Below are 17,565 nucleotides of genomic sequence, written 5' to 3' on the forward strand. Positions count from 1 at the left end.
GATTGATTTATCAAGGTGACAGACCTGACTGTAGGAGTGTCAAAACTCTGACCATAGCAAAGGAAAGCACAGGAGAGAGAATCAAGATGTATCCAAAGAAGGAACTAAGTGATGAAAAGAAGGTAAAGACTATGTGTTGCTGGACAAATAAAGAAATAAATAAATAGGAATCAGAAAGCTTATATTATTTTAGGAAAACACCTTGAAAGTCCCATGTCTGAACAGCAGTGGCCAGGGAGGTTTGAAAAATTACCCTATGGCAAGGTAAGGCAAATACCAAGTGACCATTTACTTGTTAGGTTCCTTCCTCATCTTGACCATTACAATTTTGTATGGATGTGCTGATAACAGGCTGGCTGCCCATTTTATTAGAATATTCCAAGGTATGTTTGTGAAAGAGTTTGAGATCTCTCCTGGCCACCACACTTATGCCTGGAAGAAAATCTATTATTTTCTTCAGAAGTGGTTGTAGGGGCTTGAATTTGGAAGCTATTTCTAAGCCAATGGTATGCAAGTTAGACAACTACATGGATTGCTTCAGAAATACTAATGCATTCCAGAGAAACAACTGTACTGACACAAATGTCTCCTGTTAATTTTATGGTCAATCTGAACACACAAAACCAAGAGAAATGGATAGCACTTCTCCTAAAAGGTTACATGGTAATATCTGACTCTCAGCATCTATCTTAAAGTCAGGTATATCACATGAAAAGATGGCAGATGCTTTGCTTATTTTCTAGAATACAGGGACCAAGAGAAGCATTGGAATGAGATGCCCCTTCCTCTAACCCTTGGATGTTCTGCAATAACAACCTTTAGCCCACAGATCCAGAGAGAGTCCCTAAGACAACATGTGTGCTCTCAGATGTTTAAGCTTATGTGGTAAAGCAAAAAACCACAACGGAATTATTCTGTATTATACCAAAGTCCCAAGAGCTTCAGCTGCCAATTGTCATATTGCAGAGGTACTTGGCACTAACCATAATGTCAGCCTGCTGTTTGATTTTCTGCCAACATACACGGACTCTCACACAAGTTCTTTTTTGGTGTGTATGCTCGATCGTAAATTATACTCCTGAATCACAGAGAAACATCTGTTCCAGTACTCTGGCAGTGTTTTGGACACTCTCTTTTGTGTGAACAATGTGTTTGAGAAGCTCATGCTGTCAGATCTAGGTCTGTCACACACTTCTTTGACAACATGTGCTGACCCACGGGGTACATGAGAACAGCTACAACTAAGTTATAATCTTCTAAGGCTGACCAGAGATCCAGGGATGACCAGGAAGGCTTTGCTTTACGTATTTGCCTACATCAGGCTGTATCTTCCAGACTGCTGCAGGGTCCTGGGAAGTGCTGAGTATTTCCAGCAATCTGAACCGTTTTGAAACCGTAGACCAGTTAGACAATATTTAACAGATCATCCTATATCCAGAAAATTCTGCATCAGTCTGATTTATGATGGAAGTGCTGAAGAGGATGTTTTCACTGGTAAAATGATTGGTTGTGCTGTATTTTTAAAAAGAAATAGCATTGGGCAAACTCCCTTTGACTGCAGAAAGTGTAGAGTTATTCACAGAAAAATTATTCTGAAAATCTTTCATAATAAGTGGTGATCATTGTGACTTTAGCAAGTCATCTAGCTTGTTTTGATATACTTTTGCAGACTCGTAAAATGCACACCCTTCATTACTAAGGAAGTAAAACTAGAAAATTGAGAAAATTGTTTTCCTTGTTAAATAGATATGGTTATGAGCACTGCTGTGAGAAAGATTTACGCCCCCTCCCTCCCATTTGATTTGATTTGAAACAGATTTTCTTACAGGTGAAGTTGTTTCAAATTAAATGAAATGTTTTGTTCTCAGATTACTTAAATCCCCTAAAAACACTGGGCAATCTTGACATGAAAAGTCAGAGCACTTTATTTAGAAAATACTTAAATTAATATTTTAACATGACTAAAACAAATTTCCTATTATTTTGTTTTTTCCTTTGGCCATAATTGTTAGTTCAGTATGAACCAAATTAACAAGTCCTTTGGTTTCCTACCATAAATGAATTCTTAGCAAACCTACATTTCAGTGTAGAATTATTACTAACTGAAGTTACAAGAGCAGCCTGTTCATAGTACTAGCTGGAGTTGCTACTATGGTGCAGTCCCAAAGCTACAACCACAAGCCAACTAGTTGGGAAGGGCAATTAAAACTAAGTTGTGAAGCAGACAAGATAAGCCATAAGGAGTAGAAAGGATCTGCATGGAAAATAGGGTTAGTCAATTGATCAGGGACTCTGTACAGTCAGCAGTTTTCTCATTCCTGTTTAATATGATCAGAAATTAGGTGACATCCAGGTAAGCTAATGAGAAATCACTATCTGAAAAAAGGTCCAAGGTGTAAAACCTTTGGGAAGGTGCAGAGGGATGATAATCATTCAGTAGAGACCTAACATTGAATTTAGTTAAGAAAGGTGGAATATACAAATCTAGTACAGGTCTGGGCATCTTAGTCAGCTATCGAAACACAATACGCCATTCTCAATCATAGGGCTACCCACCACCACTGACACAATGAGGGAGTGAGAAAATAGGACAACCATTTAATAAAGGGCAGAAATGGAAGTGTACATCCTCATAGCTCTAGCATTGCACTCAGAGAAATGGCAAGAGAGAAACTTTGGAGTAAAAAAAGACTTTGATGGGAGTCTGGAAGAGCATACGTACCTGAATCTAAACCTCTATTTATGAAAAACATCAAGCCATTGCAGGACACCAAAATCTTCACATTTGTCTAGGACTAAACCACATTTTTCCCCGTTATATTCCAAAAATCAACCAGTCACCTTTACAAGGATAATCATCCTCTACCACTGGCCACCCCTACCTCTTCTCCTTTCACAGCTCTCTCATTTCACATCTACTTGGATACAAACTGAAGTTGCATTGGCCCAGAGAAAACACTTGAGTATAGTGGGGATGGAGGATGATGTACAAGGGAAACATGTTACATCCTACTCATCTTCCAGGATTATTTCTGCATTTTATGCAGCTCTAGGATAAAACACACAAAGCAACCATGGAAACCCTATGGAGCATTGCTAGATGATACTTTTTGCAAGGTGCTTACCTCTCTGACTGCTCAGAAAGCAGTATTAGAGAATCGTGTGTGCTACACCAGCTAGAAAACCCTTTGCAAGAGCACTGAATCCTGGGCAGCTCCTGAGACCCAGGACTGAGTTCAGACTCCCTACAAATCCCACACAGACTTTTGGCAATCAGGGCCACAGCTCTTTTTCAAAAGATGGTCGCTTTGCATATCAAGAGGGGTGCCCACAGCATTGTCCTAGCAAGTGATGCAATGCTGACTGTTATTGGGCTGCGGGTGCCATTGTCTACAGACGTTAGATGGAGCTGTATGAAGGCTACACAGGCAATGGAACTGGAAAATCCTGAGCCTCTTACCAGGAACTCCTTACCCATTACTTTAAAACATTGACCACAAACAAGCAATGTCTTGTAGTCAGACACTCCAACCAGAAGTGTAATTCAGAGTATAATCTTTCCTTGTAAAGAACAGACAATTGATCAGTTGGTATGCTTTAGGCAACCAACTGATTTTTTTTAAATATTATAATATTTTTGAAAAAGGAAATACAGCTTATTTAAGAATAGCAAACTTACTAATTAAGCTGCTAATCTTGTTTCTAGTCTTAATTAAAAAAAAAAAAAAACAACGAAAAACAGAAGTAGGAGAGATAAGTCTGTGCTTATGCACAGCAGTGCAGGCACATTAAGAAATTATGTAGAAAGAAACAATTCAGAAAGACACAAAGCAAAAAAGAATATTCTTTCTAGCATGGAAATGAAAGCTAATTAACCCTCGTTCATGCAAACAGCATCAAATTTGGTCTGTATTGTACAACTGCAATATGCCCAAAACATGACCAAAGAGCAAGTTAACTGGTTAACCAGTACTGACAGGTACTGCTGTCAGTCCCTAAAACAGCAAAAGCAGAAGCATGTCTACATTGGATGCAGCAGTGTTTGCCAAACTGTGTTATCGATATCTCTAAAATGTCACTTTTATAAATACTACATTTAGAACTGGGATGACAGTGGTAGCTTTGAACATGGTGCCATTAATATCTTCAGAGATATCTTTCAGTGCCAAACCTGATGGAACAGCATGGAAACAAAAGAGAAATGTATGGCTAGGTGCTCTCATGGTGGGAAGGGAGAAGAGACGGAAGGTGAAAAGGGGGAGGATGGATTTCAAAAGCAATGCTATGGTATACAGCACTCAAAATATTACTATGGGAAAAGCAAAGAAAATTAAAGGCCAACGGCAGCCTTGGAAGATCCAGCAATAAAGCAAGCCAAGGGATTCTGTACCCTGGCTGATGAATTAACTGAAAATGCCTTGAAATCTAGTTTATGCATAGATTACTAGGGAAGCTCTCTCTCTTTTTTTGTTTTCCTTTTTTTAAAACAAACAAACAAACAAAACAAAAACCAAAAACCATCCAACCTCCTTCCACTCCACTAATCCCATCCCAAGGAAATCACTCAATTTTCTAAATTGATCTATGTTCAGTTTTAAAAAATTCTGTGCGTCACTCTTTTCAGAATCAGAGGAACCTGTGGTTTGTCCTTGTTGTAGCCACTTTGTATTTTTGTGAAGAAACAGAACAGAGAAAAAAAACAAAAATATTTTTATGTTCATAATTTAGGTAAAAAACAAAAGAAACTAAAACCCTACCCTAAACCTGTATTTTCCTTTCTGCTACATAGGTCTGGAACAGAAACTAAGACACACTACTCCTCAGCTTCCACCATCTTATTTCAGCTACCATTTACAAAATGCTGCAAAAGTGAGGAGACAAGAGGGACATGGGGGAAACAGGAATATCTGAAAAATCACAGAACATATTTAATTCAGTATCCCCCTTTCCTTCAAGAGTTTATCACCTCTCAGAGATGTGTCTAACTTAAAGCCATTAATTATTTCTAACCAGCAGGACTGTCACTCATTCATAACAAATTAGCACACAGGTGTTTGGTTTTGGTTTTTTTTTTTTTAACAGCTCCTGCTATATGCAATTTTATTTGTGATGCATACTTTTATTTTAATAATAAAGCATTTCCAATAAATTATCTGAAGGGTTACATTTCACCTGTGGATTTTTAAAAAACTATCTTTATGTTTTAAAAAGTCAGGTGAACAGCTGGACTACAACTCAAACTTAATAAAAAACCCCGAAAACAACACAAAACAAACAAACAAAAAACCTCAAACCCTAAATACTAATAATTAGTACAGGGAATGGCTTATGCACTTCTTATTAGTGAAACATCTTGCATCCCACTCCACCCCCAAAATGAAGAATTTTCTACTTATAAACAGATAAATCAGAACCATCAGTTATATAATAGCAAATACGCAAACCAGGACACCTTTCACTTACACCTCTGGATTTGCTGCCTTTTGTTTAATAATATAAACACACACACCAACTCTTAACAGATAACATGCAGAGTGGTAAATTAACATTAATGGCTCAGTAGTCTTATTCAATAAGAAAGGGATTGCGTATCTGAAAAACCTGTTGCCTTAAAAATGAATAAAATTAGTAACACAGTAATCTTCAGTGCATGGCATTTACATAAAATTAAATATGGGCCCGATCAAAGCAACTCTGTATTCACACGAGCAGTCTTGTTCAAGTAACCAGCATCACTTGCATAAATAATATCCTCTAATTTGCATTTTAAGTTAAGGCATCTTAATTTGGTTGGTTGGTTGTACAACTGATAACTGAAACACCTTTTGGTTTATGCCTGCTGACATACTTCTAAATTCATTAGCTTCAGACTGCTTTAATAACAACTTGTAATTAGAAGAACACAGACAACCTTTTCCTCAGTAACTGTTTTACCCCATCACTTGGGGATTGATTTGGGAGTCATTTTACTGTGTAGCTTTTGTCAAAGCCTTTTTTTCCCCCTAAAACAATAATCCAATAAAAACAAAGGAAAACAAGAAACCAACCCACTATTTCATGGTTTAATAACTGTATTTTTCCACTTCCAGTAATAACAAATTTCTGCTTTTAAACTCACTTAGGAAATGCCATCATCATAAACTGCACATTGCTCAGGACTCTCTAACTACTTAAATAGCTACTAAAACACTGCAAAAGAATGGACATTGTATTAGAAGAGAAGCAAAATGAGCCAAACTCCACGCATCCCCCACTCTTTTACTCACAAGCGTTTGTGTAAGCACTTACCTGCTGGGTAACGTTCGATAACTGGCCAGTTGTCCACCTGTAATGTGGCGTTGCCACCACTTCTTGTGAAACGTACTACGTGGTATTTTCCATCATTAATGATTGCGTTGATCTCTTCAATAGAGATGTCATCAGTTCCAACATTGAATTTAACTCCAATTTTTCCCTGGTGCTGGATATTTTTAAAAAAAAAAAAAAAAAAAAAAAAGGAAAGAAGAAAAGGAAAAACTAATTAAGAGTTGTTTTAGCAAGAAATAGAGACAGTGTGTCAGACAGGGGAAGATTTCTAACAACATCTTCCCTCCTCAGATGGAAGTTCTTAAGGCTTGCATGTGGCAATGACAAGCCTCCTGACAGCTCAGTAAGTCTAGGACATCTCTTTGATGGATAATTGATATTCCAAATTAGTTATTTCACCAAATTGAGTTCTCTCCTTTTCTGAGAGATTCAGGTCAAGATGAGGAGGTGGGAAGGAGGAAGAAAGCTCAGGTTTTTTTTCTTTGTCCCCTCCCTCACCTCTGTAAGGATTTAACACCATTTTTCCTTTTAGGCTTTCAAAATGGAAAGCCTTGTAGTGTCACTTGCAAGAGGTATGAGGATCTGAGGCCTGTAAAATCCAAGGCCCAGCCCTGCATGTCCTTTCTCCAAACCTCATTCACACTCAAAGTCTTCACAAATTATAACAAAGGAGAATACTTTTTTTTTTTTTCCTAATTGAGAGATTTTTTGCACTACATTAAGACAAGAATAGATGGAATTACTAACAAAGACTTTCCTGATCAGAGCCAGAGAGGAGTGAAAGGCGCTTGTGACATAGGGACAGCATCTTGTTCCCACTAAGGATTGAGACTGATTTTTTTGCTAGGATTTGCCTGTAAACTGCTGTGCCTGGGCAGGCCTAGGGCTAAGGGGACTTCTCACACCCATTCATACTCAGGACCAAGGCTGTAGATTTTCCAGATGATTGTGATATTGCCAGATATTTTTATTGTGTTTTAATTATTAAGAAGTTCACTCTAATGGGACATTTACATTTTAACAAAGTCTTTTAATGTCTATTAAAAATTTAACTTCAGGGCTTTGTGATTTTTTTTTTTTCCCCCTCTTATAAAATCAATTTTATTCCTGAATAAGGATATTTATTAAATTGAAGAGAAAAAGAAAAAAGCACTGCACAGTATGAGATTAGGGGCTTGTGCATAAAAAGTGGCAGTTCTATGTGAAATGTCATGTCTTTGGTACTGGTACATTCTTCTTAAAAGTTTAAAAACTTCTTAAAGTTTTTACACTACCAGATGAAACACAAAATATTTCACTTTGTACTTCTTCATCATTCCTGTCAATCTTTCCAGAACCAGTTTCACCTCTCCTGCACAGCTTTTGTGTCTGCTCCCTTTTCCTCCTACTACCCTGGCCTCACTCCCTGTAGTAAGTGTATCCTGCAGCTCCTCATGTCTAGAAGTCTCCCAAGCAAAGAACTCAGGATTTCTTCCACTGTCTTTTATTCTCTTTTTAAATACCTGACTTCATTTTCCAATAATGCTTGCATATTCCAGTTACACAGCTGAGCAGCTGCTGAACACCTTTGGAGAAAGACCATCAAGGTTTTGGCACTACTCTATCACCTCTTCAGCTATGAACTTTTTTAGAACAATAAAAGGACCATTCCCTACCAAGATTTGCAGAATGACTATGAAAAGTATATTATTTGCTCAATTGCTTAAATAATGTTCTAAACATTCCTCTTTTCCCCCTTGTAGATTATTTTGGCATTTCTTTATTGGCTGGTCCTACTTTTCCATACCTATAGGGTATCAGTAAGGGATCCATCTCATCCAGCACAGGCTCACCTTCTTTTGTCTCTCATGCAAGTTGCAGAGCAATCTCTCAGTTATCTTGGGAGATTAACTGTAGCCCTATTTTATTTCAACTGGTTCAACTATGACTCAGAATAAATTTCACCCATTTTCTCCCATCAATTCAGTAGCTTATTTGCTTCACCTGTTTCATTCATATGCTTACTCTCTTTATACAGATATGTATCCAAAGAAATATAACGTTGTCCTGGCTCTAAAGCAATCTCCTCTTTCACTAATTTATGAAATACAGAAAACCAGTATGTAATGATAATGGCATATGCACCTTTGCACAGTAGTTTCAAGAAATCAAAGGCTTTGAGCATTGAAAAAAAGCTCACTAATTTTACAATGATTCATAATGATACTATTCATAACCTACACTTTACATAGCTGCTTTCCTATTTGCTATACATATGTATATACATACATTATTTTAGATCAAAAAACAAGGGAAAAAACCCACCTTTGAGTGAATAGGACAGGTGCAGGCAAAATGAAGTGGCATAAAAGGCAGATATATCAGATGCTTTTCCAAAATAAGAGAATGTGGTACTGCAATGGTTACCGAGTTACCATTTGTAAATGGCCAGGTACCAGCAAGTGAAATGAATGCTTTGCAGACTTGAATCACAGAACCACAGAATGGTAGGGGTGGGAAGGGACCTCAGGAGATCATCTAGTCCAACCCCCCTGCCAAAGCAGGCTCCCTATAGCAGGTTGCACAGAAAAGTGTCCAGGAGGGTTTTGAACATCTCCAGAGATGGAGACTCCACAATCTCTCTGAAAGAAGGCAGATCTTTAGCCTGAACTTGATACATATATACTTTTTAGTGAAAAAAGCAAATTTCCTGACTTCCTTACATTTGCACAGAAGTACTGTACAGACATCAAGCACAAAGCTGCAATAGCAAAGAGTATCACCCGAATAGCTTATAACATACTGTAGTGATTTTTTTTTTTGCTCTAATACATTTGTGTAGCTGAGAACATGAGAAACTCCATAATTAAAGGCTACATTTCATTTTTTCCACACTTCTTCAGCACCTGTGGGCATTTATGTAACCTCCTATATAACAAGGAAGCAAATCTGGGATTCAAGTTTAAGTCTTCCTTGTTATGAATCCATATTTAAATTTGACTTCTAAACATCACACTAAACATGATACAGACCACAACCCCATTGTGCACAGCCCTCTAGAACCACAAAATATGATGCAAAGACCTGACACTACACGGGCCCAGACAGATCATTACACTATCACAAAGCAGTAAGTCACCATGTATCAGCTGAGTTGCAATAAGCACCACTGTATATAGATAGTGTTTTAAGTTCTTGCATAATCCTGCGGTAGTTTGACTCACTGTACTCCTCCTTCACTGCAAGATAACTTAAGACCCATTATTTTTCATTTGTCATTGGTTAAGAGCATGTGCACATACAGTTACTGTGGATCAGCTGATGTGCTGTAAACTCTTGAGGTAACCTCATCTCAGCCCTCAGTCCTGTGATGCTTAATATAATGGGCCCGTAGCCCATGAGAAAGGACTGCTTTTTATTTTTCCTTCTGTTTTGGAGCAACATGGTGGTAAACAAAGAGAAGAGACTGATAAAACTGAAGCATACTAAATTCCATTCAAGGCAGTTCTGGGATTCTGTAAATGACTATTTCTGCTTTGCCAGCCTCAGCTGCACAGTGCAGTAGTAGAAACCTTCTTTTATCACTTGTTCATTCATAATGATCTTAAAGTTATTCTTCCTATCAGAAACAGCTTCAGACAAACGTTGAATGAGAGTTTCTCTCTTCAGCATCCCGATGATAGGCACTATAGAAGTGTCTGTGCCTTACTAAGTATTGCAATAAGTCAACATTATCTGTTGAATGATGTTATCCTTGACAGTGACCTGAAACAATACAGCATTTCAGGCTCATATTTCTAGGAGGTTTTGTTTGCCCACTAGCAAAAATGTTCATTTCAGAGTTCCCCTGGCAAAAATTAACTATTTACAAAGGGCCTGCAGAAGTCACCGCATTCCTTACGGTTCTTAGCCTGTGTTTTATTTTTCTCAATCTCACCCAGTTGTGAGAGAACATAGCAATGAAATAAATTCATTTTCCTACTCTGCCTTTACCTAATCTGAACTGGGAAGGCCACAATAACAGAGTGGAGACATGTAGGAGGACATGGGAGAGTCTTCAATATTATTTCCAAGAGAGGTCAGAAGAAAGGACACACCTTCAGGAGAAGAGTGAAGTGTTTCAAGAAGTAGCATAAACGTTGTTCTCTGCCTCTAGAAATTATTTTGAACTTCAAATCAGAAGGCACTATGAATACTGCTACAACCATCACATCACCAGCATCACTCCCTGGGGCAAAACAGGGCAGGCACTTGGGATTCACCTACAGACAAGCTACCTGACACTCTGAGCCCCAACCAGCAGCTCTTCACAAAAGCTAAACTTTTGGGTTGGAGATGCTTTGACCACATAGCTCTTCTGTTTCTAAGGCCAGGGCAATTGGTACTCCTCACAGTACCCAGACAGGCAGATAAGCTCATTTAGTATCACCTAAAGTACCCTTACACATTACTGCAATGTGCAGTGTAGGCATTGCCTACAGTTTAACCTTGGCTGTCCTTGCCACTTGTAGGAGTCCAAGCTCAGGGACAGGATAATTATGTTGATGGTTTCAAAGCAGTTGGATAAAAGCGTTAGATATACATGTTTAGCTCCAAACCTATATTCCTAATGTGCTCTGAAACACTAGGAGTTTTGACTGCTCGGACAGTATAGGTGTGTGTGTATGCATCTGTACATACAAATCATTTCAAGACACTTTGTCTTTGAAAGCACTAGCAGCTACTATTGTAATCTAGCAACTCCAGTAGAATATTTTCAAGTATTTTTTTTTAATTGTGTACTTTAAATACTTCTAGCTTGGCTTTATCAGGCTTCCAATGAAGCAACAAGAATGCTGATGAACCTGAGAACCAAGTGAGAAACTTGAAATGCAAATCAAGCCAGCAGCTGACAGTACAATTTGTTCCCTATTGGACCCTAGTTCAGTGTGACCGATATGCCAACTTCAAATGCAGTAAAACCTATGCTAGTATAAATATATATATATATCTATATATACACATATCCCCAGAATAATATTTCCTATAGCATCAGCAAGGTTTTATTGCTCTCTGTAGTAATTCTGGACTGAAACATGAGTGTGTGCAAATTTGGCACAACAGTAGTCTTAGAAGAGACCACAGACAACCTAAGCTCATAATACTTACAACTTTTAACCGCTTCCAAGGAAAAGTAATAACACTGTGACTCCCACAGGTGAACAAAGAGAGGAAAAAAAAAGTTCAAGCATGCCAGCTTGCATCTTATAGTGTCAGTCCCTGAGGAGCAACTTTCTGGTGAATGTGATAATAAAGTCTTAGAACTAACTGACAGTTTACTTTGATTTTATTGAAGAATAAGTTTCTTGAGTTTTATTAAGAAGAGTGAGATCATTTTCACTCAAATGTAAACAGAGGCTAATATTCTATATTATGGAAATGTATGTAAAAATTAAAATAATTTCTGATTTTCTCAATCCTGTAAGGAAATGCATATGTAAAAATAGTACTGTTTGCTTAAGGAAGTGAGGGGAGAGATACATAATGGACAGAAGATATTGTTAAACTCCAAAATTAATTGAATAACTACATATATTTTAGTCTATTAACCCATTAATATTTCTTATTACCATCTAGTGTCTTCCAGAGGAAATGTTTCCTGGGAAAGACACAGAAAATATAAACGTCTGGGAAGAGTTCTTTGAATGAATCTATCTTTTATATTCCAGTGAAAAAACTTAACTTTCTGGATAGGTGTTTTTAAATTCATACTCTTGGGTATTATGTCATTTAACATAATATTTTTTAAAATATTTTGTTTCTGCTTCTATCTATGAGAAGTAATAAAATATTCAACCCATTTTTTACCAACAGCAATCAAATCTTTACTTTTTAGCCAACTGCAGGACAAAAGAGCATGGGAGCAGACATTCTGTCATCCTCCATCTTGAGTATTTACAGTTAGGTTTTTTTGTCCCTTCATGATTTTAGAAAGGTAACCATTGTCAAGGATGGATTGTAGCTTTCAGTATATCAGTGCTGGACATACTGCAGCAAATGTAGGAGGGGCTTGAAAACTCTATCACAGTGCTAGCAGGCAAAATTATCAGTCACAGGTAGGCACTTCAAGGAAGGAAGCAAAGATTTTTGCTGATGCCTGATAGGGTGCATCCACCCAGTATTGAGTCTTTGAAAGACTGCCATCTGACAAGCGTAAAGCTGTTTGGTTTCTCTTTCTTTTCCTAAAAGCTGGAAATATATAGCTACTCGGGAGAAGGGAAAAAAACCCTAAAAACCTAACCAAACCCCACAACAAACCCAGCATCTCCCTTTCTTGGTTGCCTAGTGAGCAGACTGAGATTTTCCCCGTGTTCCTTCTTGCCAGTTCTCACCATTTATTCGCGACTTTGCCGATATTTGCTTATTTCTTAAATTCACATCTCTGTAAACCTTAGGTTATGAGAAAATCCCACTTCGCATTTTAAAACAATCTCCTAGTTCTGATAATTGTATAGAAAAGCTTAAAACCCAAAGCCTTGCCGGGTACTGCATTGGCAGGGTAACAGAAAGAATTAAAAAGCATGTTAAATCCCACAATTTTAAACTAAATGCTTGATTTTTTTTTTTCCAGCTGGGAGGTGTGACTTGCACAATGTCACTCTGTGCAGGTGACACTGATTTAGTCACCCTCATATCAAATCTGAGCAACATGCAGCAAAGTGGGCTTCTTCTCAATCCAGTCTCCCAGCAATTTTGACTGCTCCTCCTTCATCATGAGACCTGCTTCTGGAAAGATTTGTTCTCCTTTACTTAATTCACAGCCTCATGGTCCCCAAGACAGTGGGACTGGAAGGATGAAATGAAAATACTTACTTCCAAAATGCACTATAAGAACTTAACTACAGCTGACTAGTCTTTTTGAGCCTCCAGTACACAGTATGTTTGCATTCAGGAAGTTTTTCATGACTTGAAGGCTATCGTTACTTGGCTTGAGTGGTGTCTGGAATGCAAATATGACCCTTGAATTCCTGTGAGAAGCACGGTCAGGTCTGTGGTACCTGTTTGCACACACCCATTTGAAATGTCATCCTGGCAACAAAAATACTGCCTAACAGTATTGAGCCACTATTCATACTATTCAGAGAAGAAAAATGTTGTCTGCAGAGCCATAAATGTTACCAATATTTCCTGCAGCACCTGTGCATGCTCACCTAAGAACAAACCCAAGCACACCTTTCCTGTCTGCACCAAGATCCTTACAGAGATAGAACAAGGCACTTGAAAAACAGATCTATAATCATAAACATACAGCAAAACCCCTTTTTTCCCCTCCCCTAATTTTGGGATCCTCAATCAGTTGTTTCATGGATTTTGTTAAAGAGAGACAGAGAATTTACAACATATTTTGCTCTCATGTTTTATGCAGAAACACTGTAAGGTCACGAAATCATAGAATAGTTTGGGTTGGAAGGCACCTTAAAGATCATCTAGTTCCAACCTCCCTGCTATGAGCAGGGACACCTTCCACTAGATCAGGTTGCTCAAAGCCTCATCCAACCTGGCCTTGAACACTTCCAGGGAGGGGGCATCCACAACTTCTCTGGGCAACCTGTGCCAGTGTCTGACCACCCTCACAGTGAAGAATTTCTTCCTAATATCTAAACCTACCCTCTTCCAGTTTAAAGCCATTATTACCCCTTGTTCTGTCACTACCTGCCCTTGTCAAAAGTCCCTCCACAGCCTTCCTGTAGCCCCTTCAGGTATGGGAAGGCTGCTATAAGGTCCTCCCTCAACCTGCTGGCCACACTTCTTTTGATGCAACCCAGGATACAGTTGGCCTTCTGGTTTATGTTGAGCTTCTCGCCCACCAGCAACCCCAAGTTCTTTTCCTCAGGGCTGCTGATCATTTTATAAACCTATAAATGACCCCAGCTTCATGCCATTAAGTTATCTGGATTTTTCTAAATTAATTCAGAAATAATAAAAATTCATTGTTCACCAGATGCCCCTGGTTAACATATAAGAAAAACACTGTCACTGTAACAATATTATGTATGCAAATACATACAGATGCTACCAGAGCTACTGCACTCTTAAATGTTGCTTTATAAAAATTAAGCACCTTCTAGCCTTAAACCAATGACCCTTAAAAGAGGTAAGTGAAATATGGGTCCAGTATCACACTAATTTACAACTGAGGCGTACTCGAAAAAAAAAAGCTACCTAAGTGGCTCACTAAGTGGAAGTAGTGATACATGACTCAAAATGATTTTTTTTTTATGTCACAAAATGCCATATATGCGATCATAGAACAAAAAGCCTGGAATGAAGGTATCACAAACGTTCACTGCCCCAGCATTTCAGAGCAGGAAGCAACTACTCTTTACTACTATGAAATAATGACTCGGATAACTTTCTGCTTTAAAATAATTGTCTTCACAGTCTGCTTTAAGTGTTGTTATAGCAATTTGATTTATACATAAAGCTCAGCAAGCAGAAAATGTAGAAATATTTATAAATCTACAATTCTGACACTTCAGCTCACAGAATGCAGTTCTGCTGTTTAGTTTTAAACATTGTAATTCTCACTGCTATATATAACAGCTGTATTATTTCAAGTTACTCTGATGATGAATTACTGAGACGATACAATTACCCTAACAACCAGCCCCCCAAAATGTAATAGTTATGGAAGACATATGGTGTAGAGCCTGCAGCAGCAGCATACTGCATCTTATTATCCACTCAGCATCATTACTACAGTATACAAAATTATTTTTTTCTGAGAAAATATGCAGGAAAGAAAAATTTAAGTAGTCAGCCCTTAACATGGTACTTTCTGTCAAAACAGCATGTAGCAGAGAAACGTCTTTACCTGGCTAGTGTCTCACCAAAGATTCACAGTTGTGGTAGGACTGGTTAAAGAGACAACAGATGCCATTATACCAAACAGAACCTAATTTGAAGGAAAAAAAAGTCCTTTAATTATTGGCCAAGGTAACTCATATACCTGGACTTTATTCTTGCATGCTTGTTTTCCAGTAGGCAGACACCTGTAAGCTTGTGCACCTCAAATATAGTACGCCCACCCTGAGGAATCATCATAGAATCATTGAGTCCAACTCCGATCCCTGCCTAGGACAATTCCAAGGTTCAGACCATGTGTCTGAGTGGGTTGTCCAAATGCTTCTCAAACATTGTCAGGCTTGGTGACATGACCACCTCCCTGGGGAGCCTGTTCCAGTGCTTCGCCACCCTCTTGGTGAAGAGCCTTTTCCTAATATCCAACCTAAACCTCCCCTGGCACATCTCCCTGCCATTTCCCCTGGTCCTATCGTTGGTCACCAGAGAGAAGAGATCAGCACCTGCCCCTCCTCTTCCCCTTGTGAGGAAGTTACAGACTGCGATGAGGTCTCCTCTCAGTCTCCCCTTCTCCAGACTGAACAATCCAAGCAAGTTCATCCTCTCCTCATACAGCTTCCCCTCTAAGCCCTTCACCAATTTTGTGTCCCTCCTCTGGACACTCTCCAGTAGCTTTATATCCTTTTTATACTGTGGTGTCCAAAACTGCACACTGTACTCAAGGTGAGGCCACACTAGTGCAGAGTAGAGCAAGACAATCACCTCCCTCAACCAGCTCACAATGCAGTGCTTGATGCACCCCAGGACACGGCTGGCCTCTTGGCTGCCAGGGCACGGTGTTGGCTCATGTTCAACTTGCCATCGACCAGAACCTCCAGGTCCCTCTCTGCAGGGCTGCCTCCAGCCTCTCATTCCCCAGTCTGTGTGTGTGTGTGTGTGTGTGTGTTCAGAGTTGCTGTGTCCCAGGTGCAAAATCTGGCACTTGCCCTTGTTAAAATTCATACAGTTGGCGGCATACTTATTGGGAGTATGCCATACTCATTGCCACACTCAAAAATGGCAAACATTGTTCCTCCCCACACATACATCAACATGTGTTTCCAGATGAGCACAGTGAGATTTGAAAATTAGGCTTGTTTTCCTCTTTTTTATAGTGTTTTTACACAGATATTATTAAAATAGTATTCCTGCAACTGTAAGGATCCTGTAATTCCTGTAATAACTGTAAGGATCCTGTAATTCCTGTAATCCAAAGGTGTAAAGATACTCCTAGGAAAAAAGAAAAAACAACAAATGAGTAGCACCTTGATATCAGTACTATTTAATCCACACTGGAAATTGTGCTGGTTTAAGGGTATTGATTTCTGTGCTTAGAAAGGCTTCACAGAACTCTTCTGATAATTTGCATGTCTGAAACAAATCCAAAATCAGAGTCAGAAGGAGGTATAACTGGGACCAGAAGTGAAGAATTAGCAAATTCCCAAGCAGGCTTTCATGCTAAATGATTATTAGCCAGATGATCAATACACATGCTCATGAAAACACAAGTAATAAATTTTGGAGAATCAAAGGGCTTTTCATATTAAAAACCTGTATGGAATTATTAAGATGTAAAAAATTGTATTAGACACTCAACTCCTACTGACCTTTAATGAAAACTGAACACCTACCTGCCATTCATGCCTTTGATAAGCTTTCCTTTAATATTAGCGACAATATTGAATATTTCCATATGTCTACCACAGACACTAGAACAAAATACTTTCTAAACACTGTTTAAATGCAGGCTTTGCATTCCTTTATTGCTCTGATTGCCTGTATACAAATGTATTTCCAGAATTGCTTTCTAACCCTTCTTCTCTTGCTTTCAAGTCTCCATTTGGAAACAACCTGCTCTTAATTAATCTTGGCTGCTAGGTATTCATTATTGACATGGCCTTAGGTAAAATAAAACTGAAAGAAAAGAAAAAAACAAACCAGCCCAAAAAGTGATTTAAAAGTCAAGCATCTGAATAGTGGACATAGATTATTATTTTTGGCTCCTCTCTGTAAAATGCAGAAAACCCACTATTCTTACTTCAGAAGCTTACTGTCTATCTGAAACAATTCATATCTGCAATGTAGTTAAGCAGAATTAAAAAAATCAACCAAACAAAAAAAATCAATTACTTGTCTATGATACAAATGTATAACTGAAGTGAAGAGACCTCACACAAAGAAACATAGCTGTGCTATTACCAGACAACAGAGCTACAACAAGCCACAGGTTGGGCCTGGGCTCCCTACAGAAGAGCAAGACCTGGTTGTCCTATTTTCTGAGCAGTCCTATTGCTTCTGTCGCCAGCTTGCTTTCTCACCAACAGGTGTATAGCCATCCTACGGCAAGCTTTAATACCATGTATATTTTTCTCAATGGCATTAGTTTCCTTTATCTTACCT

General features: G+C 38.5%; 1 protein-coding gene across 1 annotated transcript in view; it reads right to left on the minus strand.

Annotated features, from left to right (window-relative positions):
* LOC104522256 (neurexin-1-beta) overlaps positions 1–16,858 on the minus strand; it is a gene marked incomplete at its 3' end in the record, with an annotated part of 39,845 nt that extends 22,987 nt beyond the window's left edge. Inside the window, exons 1-3 of the mRNA XM_010164494.2 lie at positions 16,797–16,858; positions 16,290–16,395; positions 6,289–6,460 (exon numbers count right to left, since the gene is read on the minus strand). Coding sequence (XP_010162796.2) covers positions 6,289–6,460; positions 16,290–16,395; positions 16,797–16,858 — 340 coding nt within the window. The remainder of the gene's footprint in view (positions 1–6,288; positions 6,461–16,289; positions 16,396–16,796) is intronic.
* Between the last annotated feature and the right edge of the window lie 707 nt (positions 16,859–17,565).

The sequence above is a fragment of the Antrostomus carolinensis genome, unplaced genomic scaffold (genome assembly GCF_000700745.2).
Source record: "Antrostomus carolinensis isolate BGI_N321 unplaced genomic scaffold, ASM70074v2 scaffold13313, whole genome shotgun sequence".
Lineage (NCBI taxonomy): Eukaryota > Metazoa > Chordata > Aves > Caprimulgiformes > Caprimulgidae > Antrostomus > Antrostomus carolinensis.